This window comes from Chiloscyllium plagiosum, unplaced genomic scaffold (genome assembly GCF_037043375.1).
Source record: "Chiloscyllium plagiosum isolate Xiang-an unplaced genomic scaffold, Cpla_swu_hap1 HiC_scaffold_11, whole genome shotgun sequence".
In the NCBI taxonomy this organism is placed as follows: domain Eukaryota; kingdom Metazoa; phylum Chordata; class Chondrichthyes; order Orectolobiformes; family Hemiscylliidae; genus Chiloscyllium; species Chiloscyllium plagiosum.
Window position 1 is genome coordinate 55,315,351 of NW_028270149.1, and position 26,668 is coordinate 55,342,018.

At 39.6% G+C, this 26,668-nt stretch overlaps 1 protein-coding gene across 1 annotated transcript; it reads left to right on the forward strand.

Annotated features, from left to right (window-relative positions):
• The first annotated feature begins 7,047 nt into the window (after nucleotides 1-7,047).
• rbmx2 (RNA binding motif protein X-linked 2) lies at nucleotides 7,048-26,213 on the forward strand. Its single transcript, XM_087992074.1, has 6 exons — nucleotides 7,048-7,133; nucleotides 14,525-14,640; nucleotides 19,130-19,181; nucleotides 22,465-22,594; nucleotides 24,513-24,705; nucleotides 25,328-26,213. Exons 1-6 carry the CDS (start codon nucleotides 7,063-7,065, stop codon nucleotides 25,969-25,971), a joined length of 1,206 nt encoding a protein of 401 aa, XP_087848200.1. The 5' UTR covers nucleotides 7,048-7,062; the 3' UTR covers nucleotides 25,972-26,213.
• The last annotated feature ends 455 nt before the right edge of the window (nucleotides 26,214-26,668 follow it).

The following is a 26,668-nucleotide window of genomic DNA, read 5'->3' on the forward strand; positions in this document are numbered from 1 at the left end:
GTTTTATCAAATGCAAACTAAAATTAACAATAAGAGGTGATGAAGGTCATTTCTGGACTGTTGAAGCAATCATAAACCATCCTACCTGATAAACAGTCTTCCCCAATGCTTAATGTAATCTACTTAAGGAGAGTCTTTCTTTTAACATGCAACATTTCCCAAGTTCTCAAATCTACATTTTTTTATTGTTCCCAGCAACTACAGTTCCTAATAAGATTTAAACAACTAAACACATCAAAAATGAATATTTCAAATGACAAGATTGCATTAGAATTGTTTTGTGTACTTTCGTTGTCATTAATATTTCGCTTCATGGCTTCATCCTTTCACTATAACCCTTGGTTCAACTTATAAACTCCCCAGACCATTTGAAATCAGCTTCTTCCTCTGGGTTTATGAAAACAAAAATCTTGTGCCTCAATCTTTTGGCCCAGGCACCATAATTTACACCTGTTTAAATGGAGAGGGTGGAACATAAATTCATCTACACACCTCAGCTGAATGAACTTGGTGACAGTTCCTACACCTTAGGCGCTAAATCCTTAATTCCCTATAGGACCGAAGCAGCAGAGTTAGGTGAAAAAAATTCAGACAGGTGGAAAAATATTATGGTCTCAGTGAGACCAGGACATTCTTAAGGACTACTCTCAGAAGGAAACCAGAGTAGACGGTCAGAAAGATCAAATGTTAGAGTTTGGAATCAACCACCTGATGAAGGAGCAGTGCTCAGAAAGCTAGTGCTTCCAATTAAACCTGTCGGACTATAACCTGATGTTGTATGATTATTAATCTTGTACACCCCAGTCCAACACCAGCATCTCCAAATCATGACTACTCAGGATAGTCAGTGTCAATGAATGCATCTTCTTTGGACATCTCATACCCACAATGCCACCTTCTCATAATGTTTAATGCACCACACCTCCATCACACTCACAGTAGCAATTACTGTCACTCAAGACTTGTACTTGACATGTGAACACTAAAAAAAGGAGCAAGATTGGACCATAGAGCCCACCGCGTCTACTCCACCAGTCTTTAGATTTTTGATCTTCCAGGGAACCATATGAAATATTGAGAGGGTGGGAAAGTGGAATTGAGGCAGATGATCAGCCCTGATTGTATTCTTCTCAGCCTTAACATACTCATCAATGGAGCATTCATGACAGACAATTCCAAAGCTTCACAACTTTTTGAGTGAAGAAGTTTCCTATTAACTCTAACCTTTCACATGCTTTCATCAACTTTTTGCAATATTACATGCTTGTTCCATAACATTTTAGTAAACTACAGATTGATTTTTCTCACCATGTCTGTGACTTTATCAAAATATACTTTCATTAAAAATTTTGCATAATTTCTTCAAACATTTCCTGCTCTTTAGTTATCATCATAGATTTTGGTCTATTCAGTTAATCAACCTTAATAAGCTTACATTTACTAAACGTTCATACCTTTAAGAGGATTGTTTGGGATTCATATATCTTTCTTAAACTTAATATGTAAGCTAATTTTAATATAACTCCCTAAAGATCTTTCACTATAAGAACACTAATTAACCCTGCATTAATGTTTAATACCAGATGTAATTTAAGGTTTTTCCCCAGTTGGTTCTACAATATATTATTGTAAAAAGCTGTCATGAAAGTATTCTACAAAATTATTTTCCATGCTATCTTTGTCAGTTTAATTTGTTCAAAGTTGAGCACCTTGCAACCATGACTCAGCAATGATGAATATGTCAAACCCATTTACCTCTATTTGTTACATTACTTTGTATAGTTAGAACATTTTATTCTTTCATTTAAAGATATTTTAATTTTATATTTTACTACAATTATTTACTTAGACGTTATTCACTGATGTATTATTACCATTAAACTCCCTCCCCTTCCTCTACTACTTTGTCTACACTTACTTAAGTTACTGTTTTATTGCTTCAGTATTCAGTTACAGATTCAGTACCTTCTAACAGAAAAAGGTTTTTATCATCTCTGTCTTAAATGCGTGCCTCCTTACTCTGACATTATACCCTTTGGTCCTACACTTTCCTACAAAGGTAAACAAACTTTCCACATCTACTCTGTTAAGCCTTCTAAGAATCTTAGATGTTTCAATAAGGTCTCATCTCTTTCTTCTTGTATTGCTAGACTCCAGTAGGTATGAGCTCAATCTTAACCACTCCTCATACGAAAATCACTCTATATCCAAATCATCCTTGTGATACTTCTCTAAGCTTCTTCCAATGCCAGTATATTTTTCCTTAGATTAGTGGATCAGAACTCTTCAAAGTAATCCAACTGTGGTCTGAGAAATTTCTTATATCGTTTTACCAAGACCGCTTTTTTTTATACAACATTCTCTTTAAATTAAAGGCCTAAAGCCCGTTTGTCTTCACTCTTACTCTTTGGTACTTTGTTATGATTGATGCACTAAGACGTCTTCGAATTCCTCAATAATGCAGCTTTCAACAGTCTTTCCCCCTTTAAGTAATATTCAGCTCATCTGTTCTTCCTGTCAAAGTGCATAACTTCACACTTTCCCACATTGTACCATCTGCCAATCTTTTACCAACTCAATAACCTGTCCAAAGTTGGGGGCGGCACGGTGGCTCAGTGGTTAGCACTGCTGCCTCACAGCGCCAAGGGCCCAGGTTCAATTCCCACCTCAGGCAACTGTCTGTGTGGACTTGCACATTCTCCCCGTGTCCGCGTAGGTTTCCTCCAGGTGCTCCGGTTTCCTCCCACAGTCGAAAGACATGCAGGTCAGGTGAATTGGCTATGATAAATTTGCTCGTAGTGTTAGGTGCATTAATTAGGGGTAAATGTAGGGGAATGGGTCTGGGTGGGTTGCTCTTTGGAGGATCAGTGTGGACTTGTTGGGCCAAAGGGCCTGTTTCCTCACTGTCGTGAATCTAATCCCTGTGTCGACACCTTGTGCCATCCTCTCTATTACTCTTCACACCTATTTTTTATGTAATCCACAAATTTGGCAGTCGGACATTCACTTGCATCATCCAAGCCATTAATATATGTTGTAAATAGTTAAGGCCTCAGCACCCTGTGACACTTCACTGGAGAAAACTTAGAGGAGATTTATGGAAATAATTTTTCGTCCAGAGGATGGTTGGTTTCTGAAACTCAGTGCCATAAAGGGTGGCAGAGTCTAGAACTATCAAGACATTTAAGATGAGCACTTGCCCAAGCATACGAGGCTACAGGCCAAGTGCTGGAAAGTAGGCTTACAATAGGTAAACGCTTGATGACAGGCATGAACATAATGTGCTGAAGTGCCTTTCCTGCACAATAAAAACTCTATGACTCTATGTGAACCAGGAAAGAAGAAACTAACTTCAGGTTCCAGAAGTAAATTGAGTCCCGAGAAGGAAAGGTGAAAATAATTATTTTTATGGCAATATTGTGGATGAGGAAGTTGACAGAAGGCTGAAAACATTTCTTGGATTAAATGAACATTGTTTTCACTGTTTAATATTATATATATAAATTGCTGACAAATTCTTCTTAAAATATTCTTCAAACTGCCAACACAGTCCAAAGGTTCAAGACCTATAAGTTGTAGGTGCAAGAAATTTTACTGAATGTAATCATTTTGAAGATGAAACAAATTTTTGTTATACAAACAAAAATATTTTAAAAGTATACAAGTGGTTCAATGCCTGTGTTTTTCAGTTAAAAAGGGAAAAAGCAAAAACAATAAAAGACAGCCATTTTGATGCAGAGGGAAACTGATCAGGAAGAACAGTATAAAGGCATGAATCCTCAATCATAGTTCTTTATTTCACAATCTTAATTTGATGAAAAAAGTGTCAATTTAAAGAGTTTTTATAGTTTTCAAATATTTGAAAACTAAATTGAAATCTTTATTGTAAGACCATATTTACAATTTAAACCTCTTAAAAAGTTTCAAATATTTAAAAATTACAAAGATATAATTTTTAACACTGAAGGTGTTTTAATGTAACAGCTTATTACAATTTTATCCCTTAGTAATGGCTCTTATTTTACTGTATCAGTAATTAAAAATTTATTACAATTCCAAAAAATTCTTTACCACAATATTCTCCAATGAATTTTAAAGCAATTGAAATGAAATCATGCTTCAACTTAAAGTCAAAAAGCTAAAGATACTGTAGAATTTTATAAAAACTTAAAAAGCCTTCAGAATTTAGAGTGAGAAGTTTAAATTAAATAAATTAATGGAGAAAGTTATGATACCTCCAGGCAGATCCAAGGTTACAGATACTTCAGGTACAGAATTTTCTTGGTGAGCGTTGAAGAAATAATTCATGAGATACAGAATTCCTTCAGATAAATAAAACCACAAGCAGAACAAGTTAACACACTGTTTTGTTCTGTACCACCAGTAAACAGACAATGCTATTAACATAAAAGCATTTAAAAGGAGACTGATAGCTCTGATGATGTATTTATAGCATCTGACAACTATTTTACTTTGAGACCAAATTATAAAATTGAAAGAGTAAAATTCAATAAAGGACAAGTTTCCAGGATAATGTGTTGACAATTTCTTCAATGAAAAGATTCTTAAGGATGTTACCAGGATTGGAGGTTTGAGCTTTAGGGAGAGCCTGAATAGGCTGGGGCTGTTTTCCCTGGAGCATCGGACACCAAGAGATGACTTAATGGAGATTTATAAAATCATGAGGGGCATAGATAGAGTAACTAGACAAAGTCTTTTCCCTAGATTGGGAAGTTCAGAACTAGAGGGTGTAAGTTTAGGGTGAGAGGGAAAAGATTTAAAAGGGACTTGAGGGACAACTTTTTCACACAGAGTGTGGTTCATATATGGAATGAGCTGCCAGAGGAAGTGATGGAGGCTGAATACAATTACAATATTTAAAAGACATTTGGATGGGTATAGGAATAGGAAAAGTTTAAAGGGATATGGGCCAAGTGCTGGCAAATGGGACTGGATTAGATTAGGATATCTGGTCAGCATGGACTAATTGGACTGAAGAGTCTGTTTCTGTGCTGTACATCTCTATGACTCTGTGACTCTATAACTTTATATCCTGCCTGATTCTTGTGAATAGGGAACACCATAATCTAATTAACTATATAGAGACAGAACGGTCACCAAAATTTCTAATCCATCTCTTTCAGTTCTTTTACAATCAAAGGAAGTTCTTACACTGGAAAAGTCTATCAGGGTTGTGTTATCAGCTGAAATTCAGAAACAAACACAGAAAAATCTGAGGAATGGAAGGACAAATTTACTTCAGAGGATGATCAGAACTTATCAACTGTGTAAGGGCAAGCATTCTAAACAATCACACAACAAACCAATGCAAAGAGTGTCCAAATCCTTTGCTGCTGGGAGATACTGTACAAGATGTGGTACAAAGAAACCACATAAACAAAAGTTGCATTCAACTCTATCACAAGAATGTCACTTTTGTGAAATAGTGGGGAATTGTCAAAAAATGTGCAAAAACCAGGAATAATCTTTGAATAACAGAAACAGTGCTAGTTATGTCAACAAAAACGTAATATTTTATACCCAAAACCATTAGAAAATGTTGACTCTCATAATATACTTCCATTAGAACATTTTTTTTTGGTGAAATACATCCTTTAGAAGAAATGTTTAAGCCATTCCTATGGGAAAATAGGTGACTCATCTGAACAAGACATCACAGACCTCATCTATGTCAATAAACATCTAAGCTTGATGCAGGAGCAAGTTTCACTGTGTTATCTGACAAAAACCCTTGGTTGAAAAACATAAAACTTAACTTACTGATCTGATATTACGTAGACTATGTAGAATAACACCTAAGTCTGATCAGCTGTTTAAAGTTTCTTTAAAACATAAAAATCATCAGTTTGTACAACTTGTAAACGTATAACAATCAGCAGAGGAGACTGTGTGAATTTCTGTAGAGTCACAATAGAAGCTGGAGGTCCCCTGGACAATGGGTTTCAAGATGCCCTCGACATAGCCAGATGGGGGAGCACTTCAGCAGTCAAGAAAATTTGGCTTTGCCTCTTCGGGTGACCGTCCTCCAAGGCGGACTTCGAGAGACGCAACAACGCAGAGTTGCCGAGCACAGGGTGATAGCCAAGTTTGGTACCCATAAGGATAGCCTCAACTGGGATATTGGGTTCATGTCACACTACAGGTGAACCCACTACACTATACACACACACAGTTACAGACCCTTAAACCTCTAATGCATCGTCTGAGCTGAGATGTCACTTTTTTAATATACTGATAAAGCTGTAAGTTGTCTCGGGACTGTGACTTGAAAGAAGTTCTGGAATTTACATATTAATCAATCGAAACTTGCATTCCCATTCTTTTTTTTCTTTTTTTTACCCATGGTGTGTGTGAAGTCCCTGTTTATTTAATTTTTTTTCACAAAGTGCACGAATCTTTATTCAAATTCCACCACCAGGAAGATAGGAAAACACCCGAGTGGCCAGTGACAAGCACTGTCCTTCACATCAAAGGGCAATGCTGCGTGATCAAACAGTGAAGGGGAGGTCAGGGATTAAATCAAAATAGAGTTGGCATTCCCATTCTAAGTGATTAAAGACTTAACCGCAATCTAGATTTGTTCAATATATCACATCAGTTGTATGACACTTTGATCTCTTACTATAATTTCTGTGACCTATGATCCTGCCCCACTAGTTACCTGACGAAGGAGCAGCGCTCCGAAAGCTTGTACTTTCAAATAAACCTATTGGATTATAACCTGGCGGGGTGTGATTTTTAACTTTGTTGTCCAGCACCCTCACCTCCACATCAAGAACCTAACAGACAGATAGCCTCTTCCTCACGTACCAGGATAAAATTCCTCCAAAATTGTAATTATCAATACAAATGATAATTAACATTATGTATTTTCAATTTCCTCTACATTGGGTTAATCAGATTTTATCATCTGCATTTGCTCAAATAGCTTTATTGCGTATTGTTTTAATAAATTCTGCATTGAGGACTCCAGCTGTGTCTCAACTGCAGGGTGTGATTGGCATTATGCGTCAGTAGATGGTGGTGTGTGCGGAGTTCTCCATGGTCTTGTCGTGGTTCTTCTTTCTCCTGCCTCTGTTGTTGTCCAGGAAGAGGAGCTGCTGCAAAATGAAGTGAGTAGGAGATTAAATTGATGTAGTTACTAGTTTAACAAACAGCATCACTAAAGAAAGCAAATTCCCCGTCTGGTATGGCCGTAAGAGGTTTCTCTGAGGTGGTAAATGAGCAGTGGCAGGATCTTTCTATTTTAAATGTCCACCGTTTCTGAAAAAAAAATAGAGCCTGTTTTCAGCACAATTCGTTAATTCTTGGATTTATTTTTGGTAAAAGACTAAAGACAATTACTGACAGTGGTTTGATCGGAATAAAAAGTTACCAAAGGTATCTGAGCTGAATTGTTTGTCAACAGAAGTTTGATCATGATATGAATCAGTCGTTAATAAAACTGTGGAAAGATTAATAACTTGGAATGACCACAAATGTGAATAAAACGTTAGTTGTTGCTTTGTCAGCCACTGTGTGGCCTTTGGAACACCCTCTGCCTTGACATCTTTCTTTCAACAATCTCCCAAAAGCCTTTCTGACTGTTTATGTTTCCTGTTACCCTTCCCCTTTCCATCCTCATTATCTTTTCCTTTCGCATGTGAAGCATTTTCATGGATTTTCACATTATGTGAATAGTATTGTAGAAATGTGGATTGTTAAATCACGAGCCAGTTGGTCTGGTCAATAAAACAACACTCAGCACTAATTTAGTGGGGTTTTGGAAGGCTTTAAAGATGAAGTACAGAGCTTGGTAAAAGTGGCAAACAAAGCAAAAGGGATAAATGCAAATCCAGTGGAGAAAACAGTGAGCTTCTTCAAGCTGGGCACTTGTGGAAGAGAAGTAAACTAAAACAAAAGGAAGCTCATTTAGGAATTCAAAATAACATCAGAAAATGTTGGAAATAGTTCTGTTTTCACATTTAAAATGCAAGTGAAATGTGCCATCAACTTTTTGTTCAAGAACTCTTTCATTTTGAAATGAAGATAGTTGCACCCAAATCAACTGGACAACTCTATTATAAATGTTAGTTGTTTAAGTGCATATAGTCTGGGAAACGCCAATCAGCAGTCTGTACTCAACCGAGCAATGTTCAAATACCAGTTTGGGCAAATAGCCACTTTAAATGAATATGTTTATAATAATTTATTTCTGGAAAAACTCAGCATCTGTGGAGAGAGCTTCAGTTCTGAAAAGGTCACTGGACCCAAACGTTAACTGATTTTTCTCCAAAGATGCTGCCAGCCCTGAGTTTTTCCAGTAATTTCTGTTCTTGCTTCTGATTTCCAACATCTGCAGTTCTTCATTTTAAAAAAAAAAGCTGGTTGTAGAATCAGAGTGTAATCTATGGAAATTTCCTTTGTTAGAATGTGTTTTTCCCTTTCAGTATGTGCAAAAATGCCTTTCATTCATTCATGGGATGTGGGAATCCCTGGCTAGGCCAGCATTTACTGCCAATCACCAAATGCCCTGGAAAAAGTGGGAGTGAGCTGCTTCCTTTGACTGCTGTGCTTCTTCGGGTTTCTTCCACTCCACCCCAGTGCTGAGAAGGTGTAAATTCCAGGGCTTTTGACCATTGACAGTGAATCAAGAGTGTGGTGCTGGAAACGCACAGCAGGTCAGGCAGCATCCAAGGAGCAGGAGCATCAATGTTTTGGGCAAAAGCCCTTCATCAGGAAAGGGCTTTTACCCGAAACATTGATTCTCCTCCTTGGATGCTGCCTGATCTGCTGTGCTTTTCCAGCACCACACTCTCTACTCTAATCTCCAGCATCTACAGTCCTCACTTTTGCCAATGGCAATGACTGTTACATTTTTCCAAATCAGGATGGTGTGTGGTTTGAAAGGGAACATCCAGGTGGTGTTCCCATGCGTTTACTGCTCTTGTCCTTCTAGATATTAGAGGTCAGGAATTTGGAAGGTACTGTCTAAGCTTTTTGGCAAGTTGTTGCAAGTGCATCTTGTAAATGATACACACTGCTACAATTGAACATCAGTGGTAGAAGAAGTGAGTGTTGAAGATGTTAGATGCGGTCCAAATCAAAGAGGCAGTATTTGGACAGAGGCTACCTCCGTGTGAGGAGTTGCAAACAGTGCTGAAATTGTGCAATCATCAGTGAAGGATCTGACTTCTGACATTTATAATGGAGAAAAGGTTATTGAAGATGGTTGAACCTGGGATGCTACCCTGAGTAACTCCTGTGAATGAGTTGATTGACCCTAACAACCGCAACCACATTCCTTTGTGCGAAACAGCAGGGAGATCCCCCACCTGATTCCCATTGATTCCAGTTTTACTGGGGGTCCTTAATGCTGCACACAGTCAAATGCTGCCTTGATATCAAGTGAAGTCACCCTCGATTCCCCTCTGGAGTTCAGCTCTTTTCTCAATGTCTATTGGAGCCCAAACTGAGCATCAATGAACATATTGTTGTTGAGTAAGTGCTTTTTAAATCACTGATGATGACAGTGCTTTCTATCGTTTTGATTGAGGATAAATTGATGGGGTGGAATTAGCCGGGTTGGATCTATCCTTCTTCTGGACTGGATGGAGCTGGGAAATTATACACATAGCTGGATAGATCCCATTGTTGTAGCTGTACTGGAGGAGTTTAGCTAGGGGTGCTGCTAGTTCTGGAGCACAAGTCATCAGTAGTACTGCTCAAATGTTGTCCAGACTAATTTCCTTTGCAGTGTCCGGTAACCAGTTGTGTTTTGACATCATGTGGAGTGAATTGATGCTCCACATGATGTCAAAACTGGCACATGTAATGCTGAGGACCTCAGGAGGAAGCCAAGATAGGTCATCCACTCCATATTTCTGACTGAAACTGTAGGCAAATGCTTACCCTTCACACTGATTATTGGGGATGGAGATCCTGGTGGAGCTGCCTCCTCCAGCGAGTTGTTAAATAGTCCACCCCATTCATGACTGGATGTGGGAGACTACAGAGCTTAGATCTCAAGATGGATGCACGTACTTCAGCCTTGTCTTTTCCTGAGTCATTGTCCCACAGTCCAGTTGAACAACTGCTTGATTCTCAATTTCAGTTCCAACAAAGAAGAGACAAGGTGAGGTAAAAGTAACTGCCCTTAACATCCACACAGCATCTGACCAAGTATGGAATTAAGCATCCTTGGAAAATCTGGAGTCAATAGGAATCAGATGGCAAATGTTTGCTGGTTACCAATCATATCTGGTTGTTATAAGTCAAACATCACAGACTCAGGGCATTTCTGCAGGAATTCCTGATGGGAGAAATTTACTAATCAATGTGTTCATACATGTTATTATATGTCTCTGGAGCAGATGAGACTTGAATTCCTGAAGGTAAACATTTTAATCAACTTGTTCAGGCATGGTATTACACAATTTGGGAGCAGGCAGGACTTCAACCCAGGCCTTCTGGTCCGGTGGCAGGGTCACTTCCACTGCAGCACAGGAGCTCCCAAAGATGATGAAGGTCTTTTCTTTCTTCCTTGCTAAATATTTTTAATCAGTCAGTCCAGAGATACGATTATACATCCCTGGAGTAGGTGAACTTGCACCTGGACTTCCTGGTTCAGAGGTACGGGCAGTACCACTGCACCACAAAGTGCTAATTACCGAGGTTGGTGCCCTGAGCCCAGCCACCTTCAGCTGCTTCATCAATAACCTTTGCTCCATCACAAGGTCAGTGGTGGTCATGTGCAATCATCAGTGTTCCAATGTTTAGCACCTTTCAGCACACTTCAGATACTGAAGTGTCCATATGCAACAAGATGTCAACAATAACCAGAGATGGACAGATAAATGGTAAATAACATTGACACCACAAAAGTATAGGGCAGTGACCATCTTTGACAAGAGAGGATTCAACTTTCTCCCCTTGACATTCAATGGAATTCTCTCAATGACTGCCGACTATCACTATCCTGCAGATTACCTTTGGCCAGAAGCTAAAGCAGGTCAGCCAGTAAATACTGTGGCCATAAGAGCGGGTCAGACACTAGGAATTATGCAGAGAATGTGATGGAATACTCTCCAATTGTCTTGTTGAGTGCAGATCAACTACACTCGAAATGCTTGACATCAGACAGTATGAAACAGCAAGCTTGATGAACACTCCATTCATCACTGCCAACATTCACTCCTTTCACCATTGCACAATGGCAACAGTGTCGACCAGCTATAAGAAGCACTACAGTAACTCATCAAGGTTCCTCTGGCAGCACTGTCTAAATCAGTAGCCTCTACCACCCTGAAAGACGAGGTTAGCAAATACATGGAAGCCGTGCCAACTGCAAGTTCCCCTCCAAACCACACAATATCCTAATTTGGAAATGTACTGCCATTGCTTCACAGGATCAAAATCCTGGAAATCCCTTCCTAACAAAACTTAAATATCCCTACAACTTTAGGAATGTAGCAGTTTATGAAGGAATCTAGGGATGGACATTAAATGCTGGCCAGCCAGCAATATCTCACCCCATGAACAAATAAAAGGAATACATGATTTTTTAAAATCAGACTTTGTAGAAGTTAAATACAACTTGCTTGGCTATTTCAAAGAGCATTCAGCATTATATTGCTGAGTTAATGTAGTTTACGGAGGGAGGATGGCAGATTTTCTTTCCCCAAAGTACATTGGTGAACCAGATAGAGTCACAGAGTCATAGAGATATACAGCATGGAAACACACCCTTCGGTCCAACCCGTCCATGCCGACCATATTTCCCAACCCAATCTAGTCCCACCTGCCAGCACCCGGCCCATATCCCTCCAAACCCTTCCTATTCATATACCCATCCAAATTCCTCTTAAATGTTGCAATTGTACCAGCCTCCACCACTTCCTCTGGCAGCTCATTCCATACACGTACCACCCTCTGTGTGAAAACATTGCCGCGTAGGTCTTTTTTATATCTTGCCCCTCTCACCCTAAACCTATGCCCTCTAGTTCTGGACTCCCCCACCCCAGGGAAAAGACTTTGTCTATTTACCCTATCCATGACCCTCATAATTTTGTAAACCTCTATAAGGTCACCCCTCAGCCTCCGACGCTCCAGGGAAAACGGCCCCAGCCTGTTCAGCCTCTCCCTATAACTCAAATCCTCCAACCCTGCCAACATCCTTGTAAATCTTTTCTGAACCCTTTCAAGTTTCACAACATCTTGTCTGATAGGAAGGAGACCAGAATTGCACGCAATGTTCCAACAGTGGCCTAACCAATGTCCTGTACAGCCACAACATGACCTCCCAACTCCTGTACTCAATACTCTGACCAATAAAGGAAAGTATACCAAACGCATTCTTCACTATCCTATCTATCTGCGACTCCACTTTCAAGGAGCTATGAACCTGCACTCCAAGGTCTCTTTGTTCAGCAACACTCCCTAGGACCTTACCATTAAGTATATAAGTCCTGCTAAGATTTGCTTTCCCAAAATGAAGCATCTCGCCTTTATCAAAAGTAAACTCCATCTGCCATTTCTCAGCCCATTGGCCCATCTGGGCTCGATCCTTTTGTAATCTGCGGTAACCCTCTTCGCTGTCCACTACACCTCCAATTTTGGTGTCATCTGCAAACTTACTAACTGTACCTCTTATGCCAGCATCCAAATCACTTATGTAAATGACAAAAAGTAGAGGACCCAGCACCAATCCTTGTGACATTCCACTGGTCACAGGCCTCCAGTCTGAAAAACAACCCTCCACCACCATCCTCTATCTTCTACCTTTGAGCCAGTTCTGTATCCAAATAGCTAGTTCTCCCTGTATTCCATGAGATCTAACCTTGCTAATCAGTCTCCCATGGGGAACCTTGTTGAATGCCTTACTGAAGTCCATATATATCATATCTACCGCTCCGCACTCATCAATCCTCTTTGTTACTTCTTCAAAAAACTCAATCAAGTTTGTGAGACATGATTTCTCACGCACAAAGCCATGTTGACTATTTCTAATCAGTCCTTGCCTTTCCAAATCCTGTCCCTCAGAATTCCCTCCAACAACTTGCCCACCACGAACGTCAGGCTCACTGGTCTATAGTTCCCCGGCCTGTCCTTACCACCCTTCTTAAACAGTGACACCACGTTAGCCAACCTCCAGTCTTCTGGCACCTCACCTGTGACTAGTGATGATACAAATATCTCCGCAAGAGGCCCAGCAATCACTTCTGTAGCTTCCCACAGAGTTCTAGGGTACACCTGATCAGGTCCTGGGGATTTATGCACCTTTTTGCGTTTCAAGACATCTAGCACTTCCTCCTTTTGTAATATGGAAATTTTTCAAGATGTCACCATCTATTTCCCTACAGTCTATATCTTGCATGTCCTTTTCCACAGTAAATACTGATGCAAAATACTCGTTTAGTATCTCCCCCATTTTCTGCGGCTCCACACAAAGGCCACCTTGCTGTTCTTTGAAGACCCTATTCTTTCCCTAGTTACCCTTTTGTCCTTAATGTATTTGTAAAAGTCCTTTGTCTGAAGAGATGGAACTGAGATAATAGAGTGATTTCCAAAGTTAGAAATAGGTCGTCTGGTGATCAATATACAAGTAGTTAGCCCAAAATGATCTATCATGTCCTTTGATTCAATTGGTATGATAAAAGCTTCTATCATTGGAGATGTTCCATCAAGTAACATTTGCAAACACCAATACCAAGGCAACAACCATTTCCAATAAGGGACGACTACCCCTTGATATTCAATGGTGATACCATCCACCATTAACAACGTCTTGGGGGTCACCATTGGTATTGAATTGGACTTCCCACATAAATATTGAGGCTGCAAGAGCAGGTCAGAGGCTAGGGATACCTTGGCAAGTAGCTCACCTCTCAACTCCCCGCAGTCTGTGCACCATCTACAAGGCGCAAGACAGGAGTGCGATGGAATATTCCACACTTGTCTGAATGAGAGCAGTTCCAACAACACTCAAGAAGCTTGACACCATCCAGGACAAAGCAGGCCACTAGATTGGCACCACATCCACAAGCACTCTCTTCACTATGGTTCAGTAGCAGCAATGTATACTATCTAAGATCCACTGCAGAAATTCTCCAAAGATCGTTAGACAGCACCTTTAAACTCACGATACTTCCAACTGGAAGGACAAGAGCAACAGATACATGGGAACACCATTGCAAGTTCCCCTCCAAGCCACTTGCCATCCTGACTTGGAAACATGTCACTGTTCTATCACTGGGTCAAAATCCTGGAACTCCCTTCCTAACCGCATTCTGGATCTAGCTGCAGCCCATGGACTGCTGTGGTTCGAGAAAACTGCTCACAACTACGTTCTTCAGGGTAGCTAGGGACAGGTAATAATACTAACCTAGCCAGCAAAACCCACATCCCACAAACTAATTTTTGAAAGAAGAGCACTTGGACATGGTAAATTTTTGTTTTATTCAAGCACAATAATCTTGGTACACCTTATAATCAAGTTGTTCTGTTTTTCTACCCCTGCATTTAGTCCACTCACAAAAGTGAAGCTCATCAATGAGCTAAATGCAAGGGAGGCGGAGTTGGGAGTTCAAGATAAAGTGTCCTGGCATTCAGAGTACAAGGACAGTGCATGGATCTTTCTGGGTAAGTGAAACCTTTTCCAGGTTCCAATTGTCTTTGTTTTAGAGGCTCTTGTAACCTTGTGTCCCATAGGATTGCTCATTTAAAATCTAAATGTGATTGGATTTCTTTTATTTGATACCGGTGAACTTCAGGTGTACCAATTTTGTTTTAAATTCCAAAGCTGAGTGGGCAGGACTGAAGCAGATTTCCTATATAAGGAGATTAATAGTAATAGAGTTTCTGTGTGATGGGGGTTACTTGTTATCTTTCCCTGTGCACTACGATTCTGAATATGTAACTCCGTTTCAGGCACATTTGAGCACACTCTTCATGTAAGGCCGCACTCCTGATTTCACTCATGAACCTCCACGCAGACAGTCACCCAAGCGTCGAATTCAACCCAGGTCCCTGGCGCTGTGAGGCAGCAGTGCTACCCACTAAGCCACTGTGCTGCTCCAAATTTCCTCTGTGTTATCTTTAGAGAAAGTGTTTACTTCCTGTAATATGACCAGACCAAATAAACAACTTCAGCTGTGGCCAAACCATTCTACTATATATTTCCATCAATACATCCCTGCTCTTGTATTCAGTGCCAGTAAAGGAAAGCACCCATTTGCTTACTTTACCAATTTATCCACTTGTCATTTCACCTTCAGGAACCTGTGGACATGCATTTCAAGGTCCCTCATTTATTGTTTATTTCCTTCATTTGTTTGGCGTCTCCAAATGAATTAGCCCCCACTCCTCGAATTAAATTCCACTCACTACTTTGTGCCCCGTCAGTCAAACCATTAATACCTTCCTGCAGTCAACAGCCAGCCTCTTCACTGTCAACTACATGGCCAATTTTTCAGTCATCTGCAAATTTCCCAATGATGCTTCCTATATTTCAAGTCTAAATTATTAATATATACCACAAACAGCAAGAGACCGAAAGCTCAGCTCTATGGAACACCATTGGAAACAGCTTTCCATTCGCAAAACCATCCGTCGACCATTACCCTTTGTTTCATGTCACTGAGCCAATTTTGGATCGAACCTATCACATTCTGCTACATTGCGAGGGCTTTATTTTTTCTTAGTAGTACCATGCAAGACTTTGTTGAATGCCTTACAAAGCACTGCACTGCCCCCATCAATCTTCCTTGTTACCTCTTCAAAAATTCAATTACATTAGTAAGGCAATAATGGCTATCCCTAATCAATCCATGCCTTTCCATGTAACAGCTAATTCTGTTTTTTTCAATATTGATTCAAGTAAGCTATCCACCACAGAGATCAATTTGACCAGCCTATAATGATTTGGCTTATCCATTGCATCTTTTTTGAACAATAGCAATATGTTTGCAGACCTCCAATCTTGCAGTACCTCGCCTGCATCATGAGAAATTTAGGATATGATCGTCAGAGCATCCACCACTTCCTCCCCAGTTCCATTAACAGCCTAGAATACAATTCATTCAGACCTGGATAAATATAATTTAGCAATTAGCTTAACTTTAAAGCCTTGGGGGGATTGTAGTTCCTTAAAAATGGTAATTATATGTTCTCTATTAAAATATTTGTTATTAATAAAATGGCTAAAGTTATTTTGGTTACAGAAATGGTTGTACCATTATAAACTTTAATTCACTTCTGCAGTAATCTGGTCCTATCTGTTTCACTTTGCGATATTAAAAGCATTTATTGCTTACTTCTTCTGTACCTCTTTCATTTCTCCTCAATTTTTTCTAACTATCCCATCCATTTTTTTATAAACTTATATAATATTTCTCATAATTCTAAAACATTTTCTGCTGGATTAATTTGTCATGACAAGCTCTAAATGTCTCTCTGAAATAAACAAGATTCTTTTTGACTTCTCCAACCAAACTTCTTTCTCTGCTGAAAACAACCTACTTCCTTGACCAATTCTAATAATAAAAAGAGCCAAGGCACATACAGCCTTTCTAATACCATACAGTCAAAGGCCTTCACAAATTTACCTGTCAATCAGTTCTGCCCCAAAGTTGGAATCCTTCCATTCTAGTCCTAGATAATGAAAGTTCTTCAACTCTTGTTGAATCTAATGGAATTAGCTGGGTCATGGGTTGATTTCTCCGAGACTACAAAGAACTCCTTTAAGATAATTGAATGGATGGTGTCTCCTTGTAAAGAATTACTGCTGACAGTGCAACTTCTGTGAAAGGAGAGTTTTTACTGCTGTTCACTGATGTCAAAAAGTGTTCTCAGTTTAACAATTTAGATGCTTAGCAATTAGAAGATGGTTTAAAGATTGAAAATCAAAACTGGATTTAAATATTTACTTCGCTAACAGTTGCTTTGTTCTGATCCTGCACTTGTATATGGCTTTTGTCATCACGTTTAAAAGTGTGAGTATTATTAACCCCATGGTAGTCTATATATTTCACTCCTTGCTGAATCTTGCTGAATCCAACTCTGGTGTGCAGAAGAACATAAGAAATAAGAGTGGGTAATGCCATTTCACCCCTCAAATCTACTCCTCCCATTCACTTAGATCAAGGCAGACTTTTTTATCTCAGCTTCACTTTCCTGCTTGATTCCCATATTCCTTAATTCCCTTTTTAAGGATCAAATGCAAATCAAAGTAGCCTTGAATAGAAATTTTAAATCTAATATCAATATTATAAAAAAAGGAGCAGGCAAGGTGAGGATTTATGAATACTGGCCTGCCCCTATTTCCCTACTACCTGCTGTGCCAGCTAGCCCACTCCTTCCTTGTAAAATTCCATGTTCCTTGCCTCTTGGCTGCTCACTGGCATCTTTGTAATACTATCTCTTAATCAATAATTTGCAATAATCATTAAAATAGAGGCAGGTAGGAGGAGAAAACAAAAGATAATTTGTGAGCTGCCATAGGAGTGTAAGTGGTAATGGGATCTTAACCATTCCTAATGCAGAACAGCACTCCTTTTCGTAGGCATTAGGGCTTTGGTGAGGTTCACAGCCTCAAGTACAATAAAGTGCAAAGAGGGTTTGGTAACATTATGAAACAGCACTGATAGAGCTCATTCTTGTTAAGAGTTAATTCTTGAAATCCATGCCATGACCCACATTTTGTAGGTGAAAGGGAGGACTGCAGATGCTGGAGATTAGAGTCGAGCGTGTGGTGCTGGAAAAGCACAGCAGTTCAGGCAGCATCTGAGGAGTAGGAGAATCGATATTTCGGGCAAAAGCCCTTCATTCCCTGGGGTGGGGGGAGTCCAGAACTAGAGGACATAGGTTTAGGGTGAGAGGGGAAAGATATAAAAGAGACCTAAGGGGCAATGTTTTCACACAGAGAGTGGTACATGTGTGGAATGAGCTATCAGAGGAAGTGGTGGAGGCTGGTACAATTGCAACATTTAAAAGGCATTTGGATGGGTATATGAATAGGAAGGGTTCGGAGGGATATGGGCTGGGTGCTGGCAGGTGGGACTAGATTGGGTTGGGATATCTGGTCGGCATGGACGGGTTGGACCGAAGGGTCTATTTCCGTGCTGTACATCTCTATGACTCTATCATTTTGTAGCTCACTTACTGGGTATTGCTTCAGTTGGGCTGAGTGAAGCATTCTTGGAGAAGGGGAAAGTACTGAACATTGTGCGTTTTACAAAAATGCTTAAAATATTCTGAAGTGTTTATTGCTTTGAGTGAAAACTACTAATGTATTTGGGAGATGGATGTAAGGATTCAAATGCCAATAATAAATCAAAAATAATCATAAAGTTAGATTTTGTATATTGGAACTATAAGACCATAAGATTTAGGAGCAGAATTAAGCCACTCAGCTGGTAGAGTTTGCTCCCCCATTCGATCGTTGTTGATATGTTTCTCAACCCCATTCTCCTGCATCCTCCCTGTAACTCCTGATCCCCATACCAATCAAGAACCCAAATACACTCAATGACTTGGCCTCCACAGCTTTCTGCAGCACAGTGTTCCACAGATTCACCAACCTCTGGCTGAAGAAATTCCTTTGTCTCAGTTCTAAAGGGTCACCCCTTTACTGTAAGAGTGTGCTATTGGGTCCTAGTCTCTCCCATTGATGGAAACATATTCTCTATGTCCACTCTATCCAGGCCTCTCAGTATTCTAAAAGTTTCAATTAGATTTCCCCCCCATTCTTCTAAACACTGAGTACAAACCTCAGAAATGCTTCACGGATACTGCTTCTTATAGTGCTGAACATAATCACTACAAAACCAGTCACTGTGGGCTTCTCTGTTCAATGTCACAGGTGGAAAACATCTGCCAGTTAGATCTAGAGTCATATACATGAGCAAAATGTTTTGAATATCTTCATGTATTAACAGCCTGGACTATGTAATCAATTGGTTAAATAATATAAATTTCTATTGGAAAATGTGTGTGACTAACAACCTGAGATCTTGTACTTATTAAACTGTGTACAGTACTGAATATATAAAATTCTTGGTTATGGTAGTGCCAGCATTAAATGTAAGAGTATGATTTTCCATGTAAGTATGCTCTGTTTTCTTTTTCCTAGGTGGCTTGCCCTATGAATTAACTGAAGGAGACATTATCTGTGTGTTTTCACAGTAAGTTTTATGTTTCCTTGCCAATTTCGCTGATGTTAGATACTATGCTGATTGGAGCTTCTCAAGTATGGCTCCACTTGGGTTCCTCAACTAAGTGACCAGGCTATTAAACCATGGGTGCAGCACCTCTAAATTCAACCAAGTCATTTTTAATATTTACCCCATACATTCACAGCAGAATCTGTTGGCTCATGGGGAGTAGAAACTCTTAACCAGTTTCTCTCTCTCAGAGGAGAAAGTGAGGTCTGCAGATGCTGGAGATCAGAGCTGAAAATGTGTTGCTGGAAAAGCGCAGCAGGTGAGGCAGCATCCAGGGAACAGGAGAATCGACGTTTCGGGCATAAGCCCTTCTTCAGGAATGAGGAAAGTTTGTCCAGCAGGCTAAGATAAAAGGCAGGGAGGAGGGACTTGGGGGAGGGGCGTCGGAAATGTGATAGGTGGAAAGAGGTCAAGGTGAGGGTGATAGGTCAGACTGGGGTGGGGGCGGAGAGGTCAGGAAGAAGATTGCAGGTTAGGAAGGCGGTGCTGAATTCGATGGATTTGACTGAGACAAGGTGGGGGGAGGGGAAATGAGGAAACTGGTGAAATCTGAGTTCATCCCTTGGGTTTGGAGGGTTCCTAGGCGGAAGATGAGGCGCTCTTCCTCCAACCGTCGTGTTGTTGTGGTCTGGCGATGGAGGAGTCCAAAGACCTGCATATCCTTGGTGGAGTGGGAGGGGGAGTTGAAGTGTTGAGCCACAGGGTGGTTGGGTTGGTTGGTCCGGGTGTCCCAGAGGTGTTTTCTGAGACGCTCCGCTTCTCTCTCTCAGACACAGTAGTGTGGAGACCAGTTGTATTAGCTGAGGCCAACTAGCAGTGCACACCACTGGAAATTGAACCTGAAACCTTGACAGTCTATTATAAGAGCTTACTGGAGGCAAATGGTCTGCTACATTTCCAACATCACTTTATACTTCAAAAGTATTTCATTAGCTTTAAAGTATTTGGACCACGAAAGGCCATTTATATTTGCAAGCCTTTTTTCATTTCTCAAAAGCATTTTCATGAACACATGCTTGATTTTAGTTTATTATTTCAGGCTGGTTAAAAGTATGGCTTTGTGCCAGTAGGTGGCATAATGTTACAGCTTTAGCATCATCATGCAGTTTGAGCGCAATGTTGTGACCTGCAGGACCTTGGAATCCAGGCGAGTACATTAGGGGGTAACACCAGAGTTCACCAAATACTGAGAGAAACTGAGAACATTTAGAATAGTGTGAGAAGACACACAAAACTAGGTTGTATTTGAGGTTTATTTGAGCTCACAAGCTTTCGGAGCAGTGCTCTTTCATAAGGTAAAGCACTCTGAAAGCTTGTTATTTCAAATAAACCTGTTGGACTATAACCTGATGTCATGTGACTTTATCCACTCCAGTCCAACACTGACACCTCCACATCATGAGCATAGAGAGTACTAAGTTAATAGGTGGAGCCGGAGTAAGGGAGAAATTAAAATATTCTGAATCAGCACTACACGGCATATACATGAGAGTTTAGTAAATAAGGTTGGCAACCTATGCCCGTACCTCACCAATTTGGAATTATGTTGTGGCGATTATGCAGACCCTGTTGAAGGAAGGGCAGGACATAGGAAACTAAGTAAAGGTTGGTGATCTTGGTTAAGGAGAGCATTGCTGTATTGGAGAGATAGATGTCATGGACGGGTCAAATACAGAATCAGTTGGTTAGAGCTAAGGAACAAGAAGGGTGCATTGCTTAATATAAACTACAGGCCACCAACTTATGGAAAACATGTAGAGGAACAAATTTACAAGAAAATTACAATGAGGTGCAAGCATTGTAGAATGGTTAGAATGGGGAACCTTAATTACCTATACATGGACTCGGATAGTGGGAGTGCAAAGAGGGAAAAGTGTTTTTAAATTGTGTACAAGGGAATTTTCTACAGCAATAATTGTTAATTCCAACACAAAAGGAAGCAATATTGGACCCGGTTCTTGGGAACAAGGTACTCCCAGTAGATCAGGGGTCAGTGAGGGATCATTTAATGGATAGTACTCAATGTATCATAAGGTTTAGAATGACAGTGGAAAAGGACAATGGACCATCAGAGTAAAAATTATTATTAGGCAGAACCTTCGGCGAAGCAAGAACAGAGTTGGGTGATGAAGTCTAAGATTGCCTGGGGAACCTGTAGCTGAACAGTGAGCTACCCTTGGAGGAGATGGTTCGGATACTGTTCATATCATTATGTTTTGCTTCGATGGAGGAGAAACTTGTAGAAACACTAATTTGGGAAGGAATTAATAGCTACATGGACAAATTTGGGTTACTTAGGGAGAATCAATATTTCTTCATGAAAAATCATTTTTAACTAACTTGCTGGAGATCTTTGAAGAGGTAACAGAGAAAGTTGATAAAAGTAATGTTATTGATGAAGAACAAAGAACTGCTGGAGATCTGAACCACAAAAAGAAATTGCTGGAGAAATATAGCAGGTCTGGCAGCATCTGTGGGAGGAAAGCAAGCTGTATGTTTCAAGCCTGGTCACTGATGTGCCATGCAATAGATTTGTTAGAAATGCTCAATCTCATAGAATAAAAGGGGCAGTAGCAACATTGATGCAAAATTGGATGAATGACAGGAAGCTGAGAGTAATGGTCAATAGATGTTTTTCATGCTGGAGGAAGATTTGTAATAATGTTCCACTGAGGTCAATTCTAGGATCCTGCTTTACTCAATTATGTATGAATGATCTAGATCTTGGAAAGGGGGGACAATTTTAATATTTGCAGATGCTACTAAACTCGGAAACATTGTAAACTATGAAGAGGACAATGTAGAACTTCACAGCAGCATTGACAATTTTTTGGGATGGCTGGAAAGGTGAAGATATGAGAGGTGATGCATTTTGTTGGAAAGAACATGTAGAACAGTACAAACTAAAGTTTTCTACTTTTAAGGGTGTGGAAGAGCAGAAAGACCTGGATGGAATATGCGTGAGTCAGTAACGGTAACAGGACAGAAACAGCAGTTAATAAAGCAGACAGTCTCCTAGGGCTTTATCAAGTGACCAGAGATATTCAAGACTGGAGATTAATGGGGAGAAAAGGTAAAAGAGGCTGATTCCTTGTGAGAAAGCTGAGCTGCTGTTTTACTAAACAGGAGAAGAAATATTTACAGATGAGATTGCAGTGGAAGATCTGGTTAGTAGCAACCTCTGATAAAACTACCATAAGAAAGATGGCTTAAACTCAGTAAACTATTAACATTAATTTGATAGGTATGGCGAGATTGTTAACATCAATTTAGTTCGAGATAAGAAGACTGGAAAATCAAAAGGCTTCTGCTTTATCTGCTATGAGGATCAGAGAAGCACCATTTTGGCTGTGGACAACTTTAATGGAATCAAGGTGGGTATGAAAGTAGACAATGGAATCATAGAAAGATGAACAATAGGAGTTGTCTCACCTCTTCCAGATGACCCATTTGCAAAAGCTGATGATATGTTTACTTTTTTGACTTTTGGTAAGTTGGCCTGTAAATTGAAGTAAATAACAAGACCAAAGTACAACGGATTAAAGTATCCATTTATAAAATGAAGACCACCTTGTGAGCAGAATGTTAATTATAAAATAATTACATTTAGAAATACATAAAATCCAAATGAGCTTTTGCATATATCACAATACGTTAGTGCTTTGCCTAATTTAGTGAATATATGTCTGCTTTTCTTGTAACACTATATAAAAGAAAGTAAGAATGTGTAAGGTGCCACCAAATGCCCCGTTCCTCCTAGTTCCTGCAACTGATCATGTAGTTCTACTTGATAAATTCTTCCCTTCACCTCCCCACTTTTAGATGAATTTTCCTCATAATTCTAGAGGCAATTGACTCAGTCTGGCTTGTTCAGAGGTCAGTGGCACGTTCAAGAAGCTTTTTCCAAGTGGCCATTGTATCTGTGATCCTTGGTACGTAAAATAGAGGTTGACCTTTATCTTCATACACAAGTCCTTCCAATGGCTGACATCTGGATACCTGAGTGAGCCCTGGCTGAGACCAATTATAGCTCCTCTGTTGCCACTCCAATCAGCTAACTCATGGTGTTATGATCAAGTGGATCAAACTTGGCACCTTTTTGTTGATTGAATGCATAAAGAATCTGGATTCAAATATCCACTAGAATTTGAGGCTTCTGAATTACTGTTTTTTTGGTTTGTACATATAGTGTGTTTTGAAATGGATTGGCAATGCCACCATGGGACAATACTTGTTTATAGTTATAATCTATCGATTTTGCAGTCTCATTACAAGACTTTTTAAAATGAAATTGAAATCAGTTCACCAATACATTGACATCTATTTTAATAAAAGTGTCACATGTCAGCATTAATACAAGGAGAAAGTTGTTTTTATTAGTTTTTAAACATATTAAGAGTTTCCTATCCTTTGTAATTAAGGAGGTAACAACTGTTCATTTCTTCTGTTACTGTTTAAATAATCAACTTCAATTTATACGTAAACATTCTAGTATGGCAACCTAGAAATCACCATACTTTGAGACCAGATACACAAAAGGTTTGGGATGCAGTAAGCAATATACCTCTATTTTTCTGCCTTCAGCATTCTCCTTCATCAGACACCATGTTCTATTTTGTTGATACTATTATGAGCACATTTCTTTGAACTTCCTTTTTCATGTAACTCCATCTACTGCATCTACCATGCTCTTTAATCTCTTTCTGTTGGAATGGAGATTCATTGCAAGGCTATTGTGTAGAATTTTTCTTTCAGATTGTTACATTGAAATATGATTAAAGCTGATGTCATGTGTTATATAACATTTTTGCATGGTGTCTTCAACATCTTGAACTTTCCTGTGATTCATGTCACATACTGTGGCTGTGTATTTCAGTGAAGTTTTGTAAACTTGGATTGAAAGAATATCTTTTTGCTATATCCCACTATTATGTGGGGGTTAAAGAATTTAATAAAGTTCTTGCTGTTTTATTACTATTTCAACTTTTATAATCCATCACATGATTGTGTTAGTATGAATAAGAGTATTTTTTTCTATGTTCAAATCTGCTGGTATTCTAAGTACACAAGGGGTGATGTTCTAGTTCAGCCAACCATGTGGAATGACCATTCTTAGTTGTGAAAGAATGGGCTAGAATAAATGGAAACAACTTTTTTCCAGTACTTAAGTAAACAAAAAGCCATAGGCACTTGAAAGATTTTGGGAATGTGGTAGGTAAGTAATCAAGAAGAGAACTCTCTACTATATGGACTACTTTGTTTGTGTAACTTGTGTCTATCTCCTGCATTTAGATTAAGGGAAGGACCATCCGTGTTGACCATGTAGCCAATTACCGTCCTCCAAATGATGGAGATGATGTTGATTCTGTGACTAAAAAACTGAGAGATGAAGGCTGTGCACCTAAAGCACCTCCATCAGCACCAGATTCCTCAGAGTCCTCTGAAGAGGATGTTAGCTCAGTGCCAGCTAAGAAACTGAAGAAAGGTATGGGTCAGCTCAGGGGTTGGGATCTTGTCAGAATTTTGGGTTTGAGCATATTAGATGATAGATGTTTGGATTACTAATTTACAGAAACACTGTCACTGGTGTACCGGTTTTATTATGTGGAATTGTTGTAACTGCAGTCTGAAATTTGAAGAATGTCAGTAGAGTTATAACACTTAGAGATTGGATTGATTTTGGAATTAGGTGATGCAACGAATTAGTAGCTCAACTTTTCACCACTAGATTGCGTCAAAATCCAGTCTAAACATGGGATGAAAATCCTGTGGTAGCACACACTAAGAGACCTGCATCAAATATATTTGGCCAGTCCCAGTCAAAATCCAAGCCAAATGGAGCACTGCACAAAAGAATGCTAATTCAGCGTAAACTAGCAACCTCGGCCAGAAAGGTTTAAAAAATGATCAGCGTGAGAAATGAAATGCATATGTTTGGTGGACTGCTGAGGTTGGCACACATTGTACATTTTCTATGTGTTATCCCCTATCTGAGAGTCCTTCATACTAATTTAGAGAGGTGCTTAGAACGGAGTAAGTCGATCCCTTGAAATTTAGATTATCCCTTTTGGTGAGCCTCAATTCACAAAATGTTATTTATTCTCCAGAAAAGAAAAAGAAAAAGAAAAAGGAAAAAAAGGAGAAAAAAGTCAAGGTAAAGAAAGAAGCTGCCTCCAAACAGTTCATCAAGAGCTCTGGCCGAAACCAATCACCTCCACCCCCTGTAAGAATCAAGAGAGAAAGAGAGGATGTGGAGTATGAGAAATATGCCAAAATGAACCATGACATTCATTGGGATGGCAGTGTGGACCGCAGGAATGAAGAAAGAGGAAAAGGAGATGCAAGGAAACACACAGATGGAGCTGATGAAATGAGAACCAGAGAGAAACACCGAGAAAGGAGCCGACCTAGAAACTCCGAGAGAGAAGAAAAGCGAAACGATGATCAAAATGGTAGAGGATCTGGCAATGAAAGGTCAGAGAGAGACATAAGACACACACATGGTGATGGGAGAGAGTTGAGATATGATGAGGAAAGGCACAGTGGACAAGAGAAAATGCGAAAAGAAGACAGGATTGACAGTAAGAATGATGATCGTGATAAGTACAAGAAATACAATCGCAGTAAGAGAGAAGAGCGGGATTCACATTGTGACAGCATGAAGCATAAAGAGTGGAGATTTGAACATGACAAAGTCAACCTTAACAAGGGAAGATACAATTACAGAGACAGTGACCATAAAAGAAACTGAGCAGTTGGACGTTTTCTACAGTTAAACCCAATACACCTCCCCATCTGAAATCTATGGACAAAATAAAGTCCCAGCAGTTAATTACCGAAATAAATATTCTGAAATTTGCTGCTTTGCTGCGGCTTTTTCTCCAACTATTTCTTTGTATATTTGGACTATTTTTGCAATGGAGAGTATTAAACAACTTGTAATGCCTGTTTTAGCCACTGGTGATTTTTAAAAATAAATTTTCAATATGCTTATTTTGTGCTTATTTCGAAGATGTCAAATGAAACAGGGTTTTGTTCTTATTGCATATAGCTTGCTGTTCTTCGTGCAAAAGATTCATCTTTGAGTGGTGACAGCCTTTTAAATTGTGGCAGGACATCCAGCCAATCCCACGCCTGTTCTTGCTCCATGTTCTCAAGCAGACACTTTCCAGCAGCAGGCACAGGATAACAAGTGGCAGTGGGAATACTAGCTGATTTTCTTTTAGCATTTTTCCCTGCCTTACATGCAGGAGATAATGAAGCAATTGTAGTTTTGCAACAGCCAAATCAACAAAGACCTTGGCATTGAAACTGTTCCTTGGTCGACATGGCTCTGATCCCCACTATCTGTGCATTTATCTGTCTAGCTTTGTATATTTCTAATGTTATTTTAAGGTGACATTCCTGATATTCAGAATCATCAATTTAAATAGAAACTTTTTCCATGT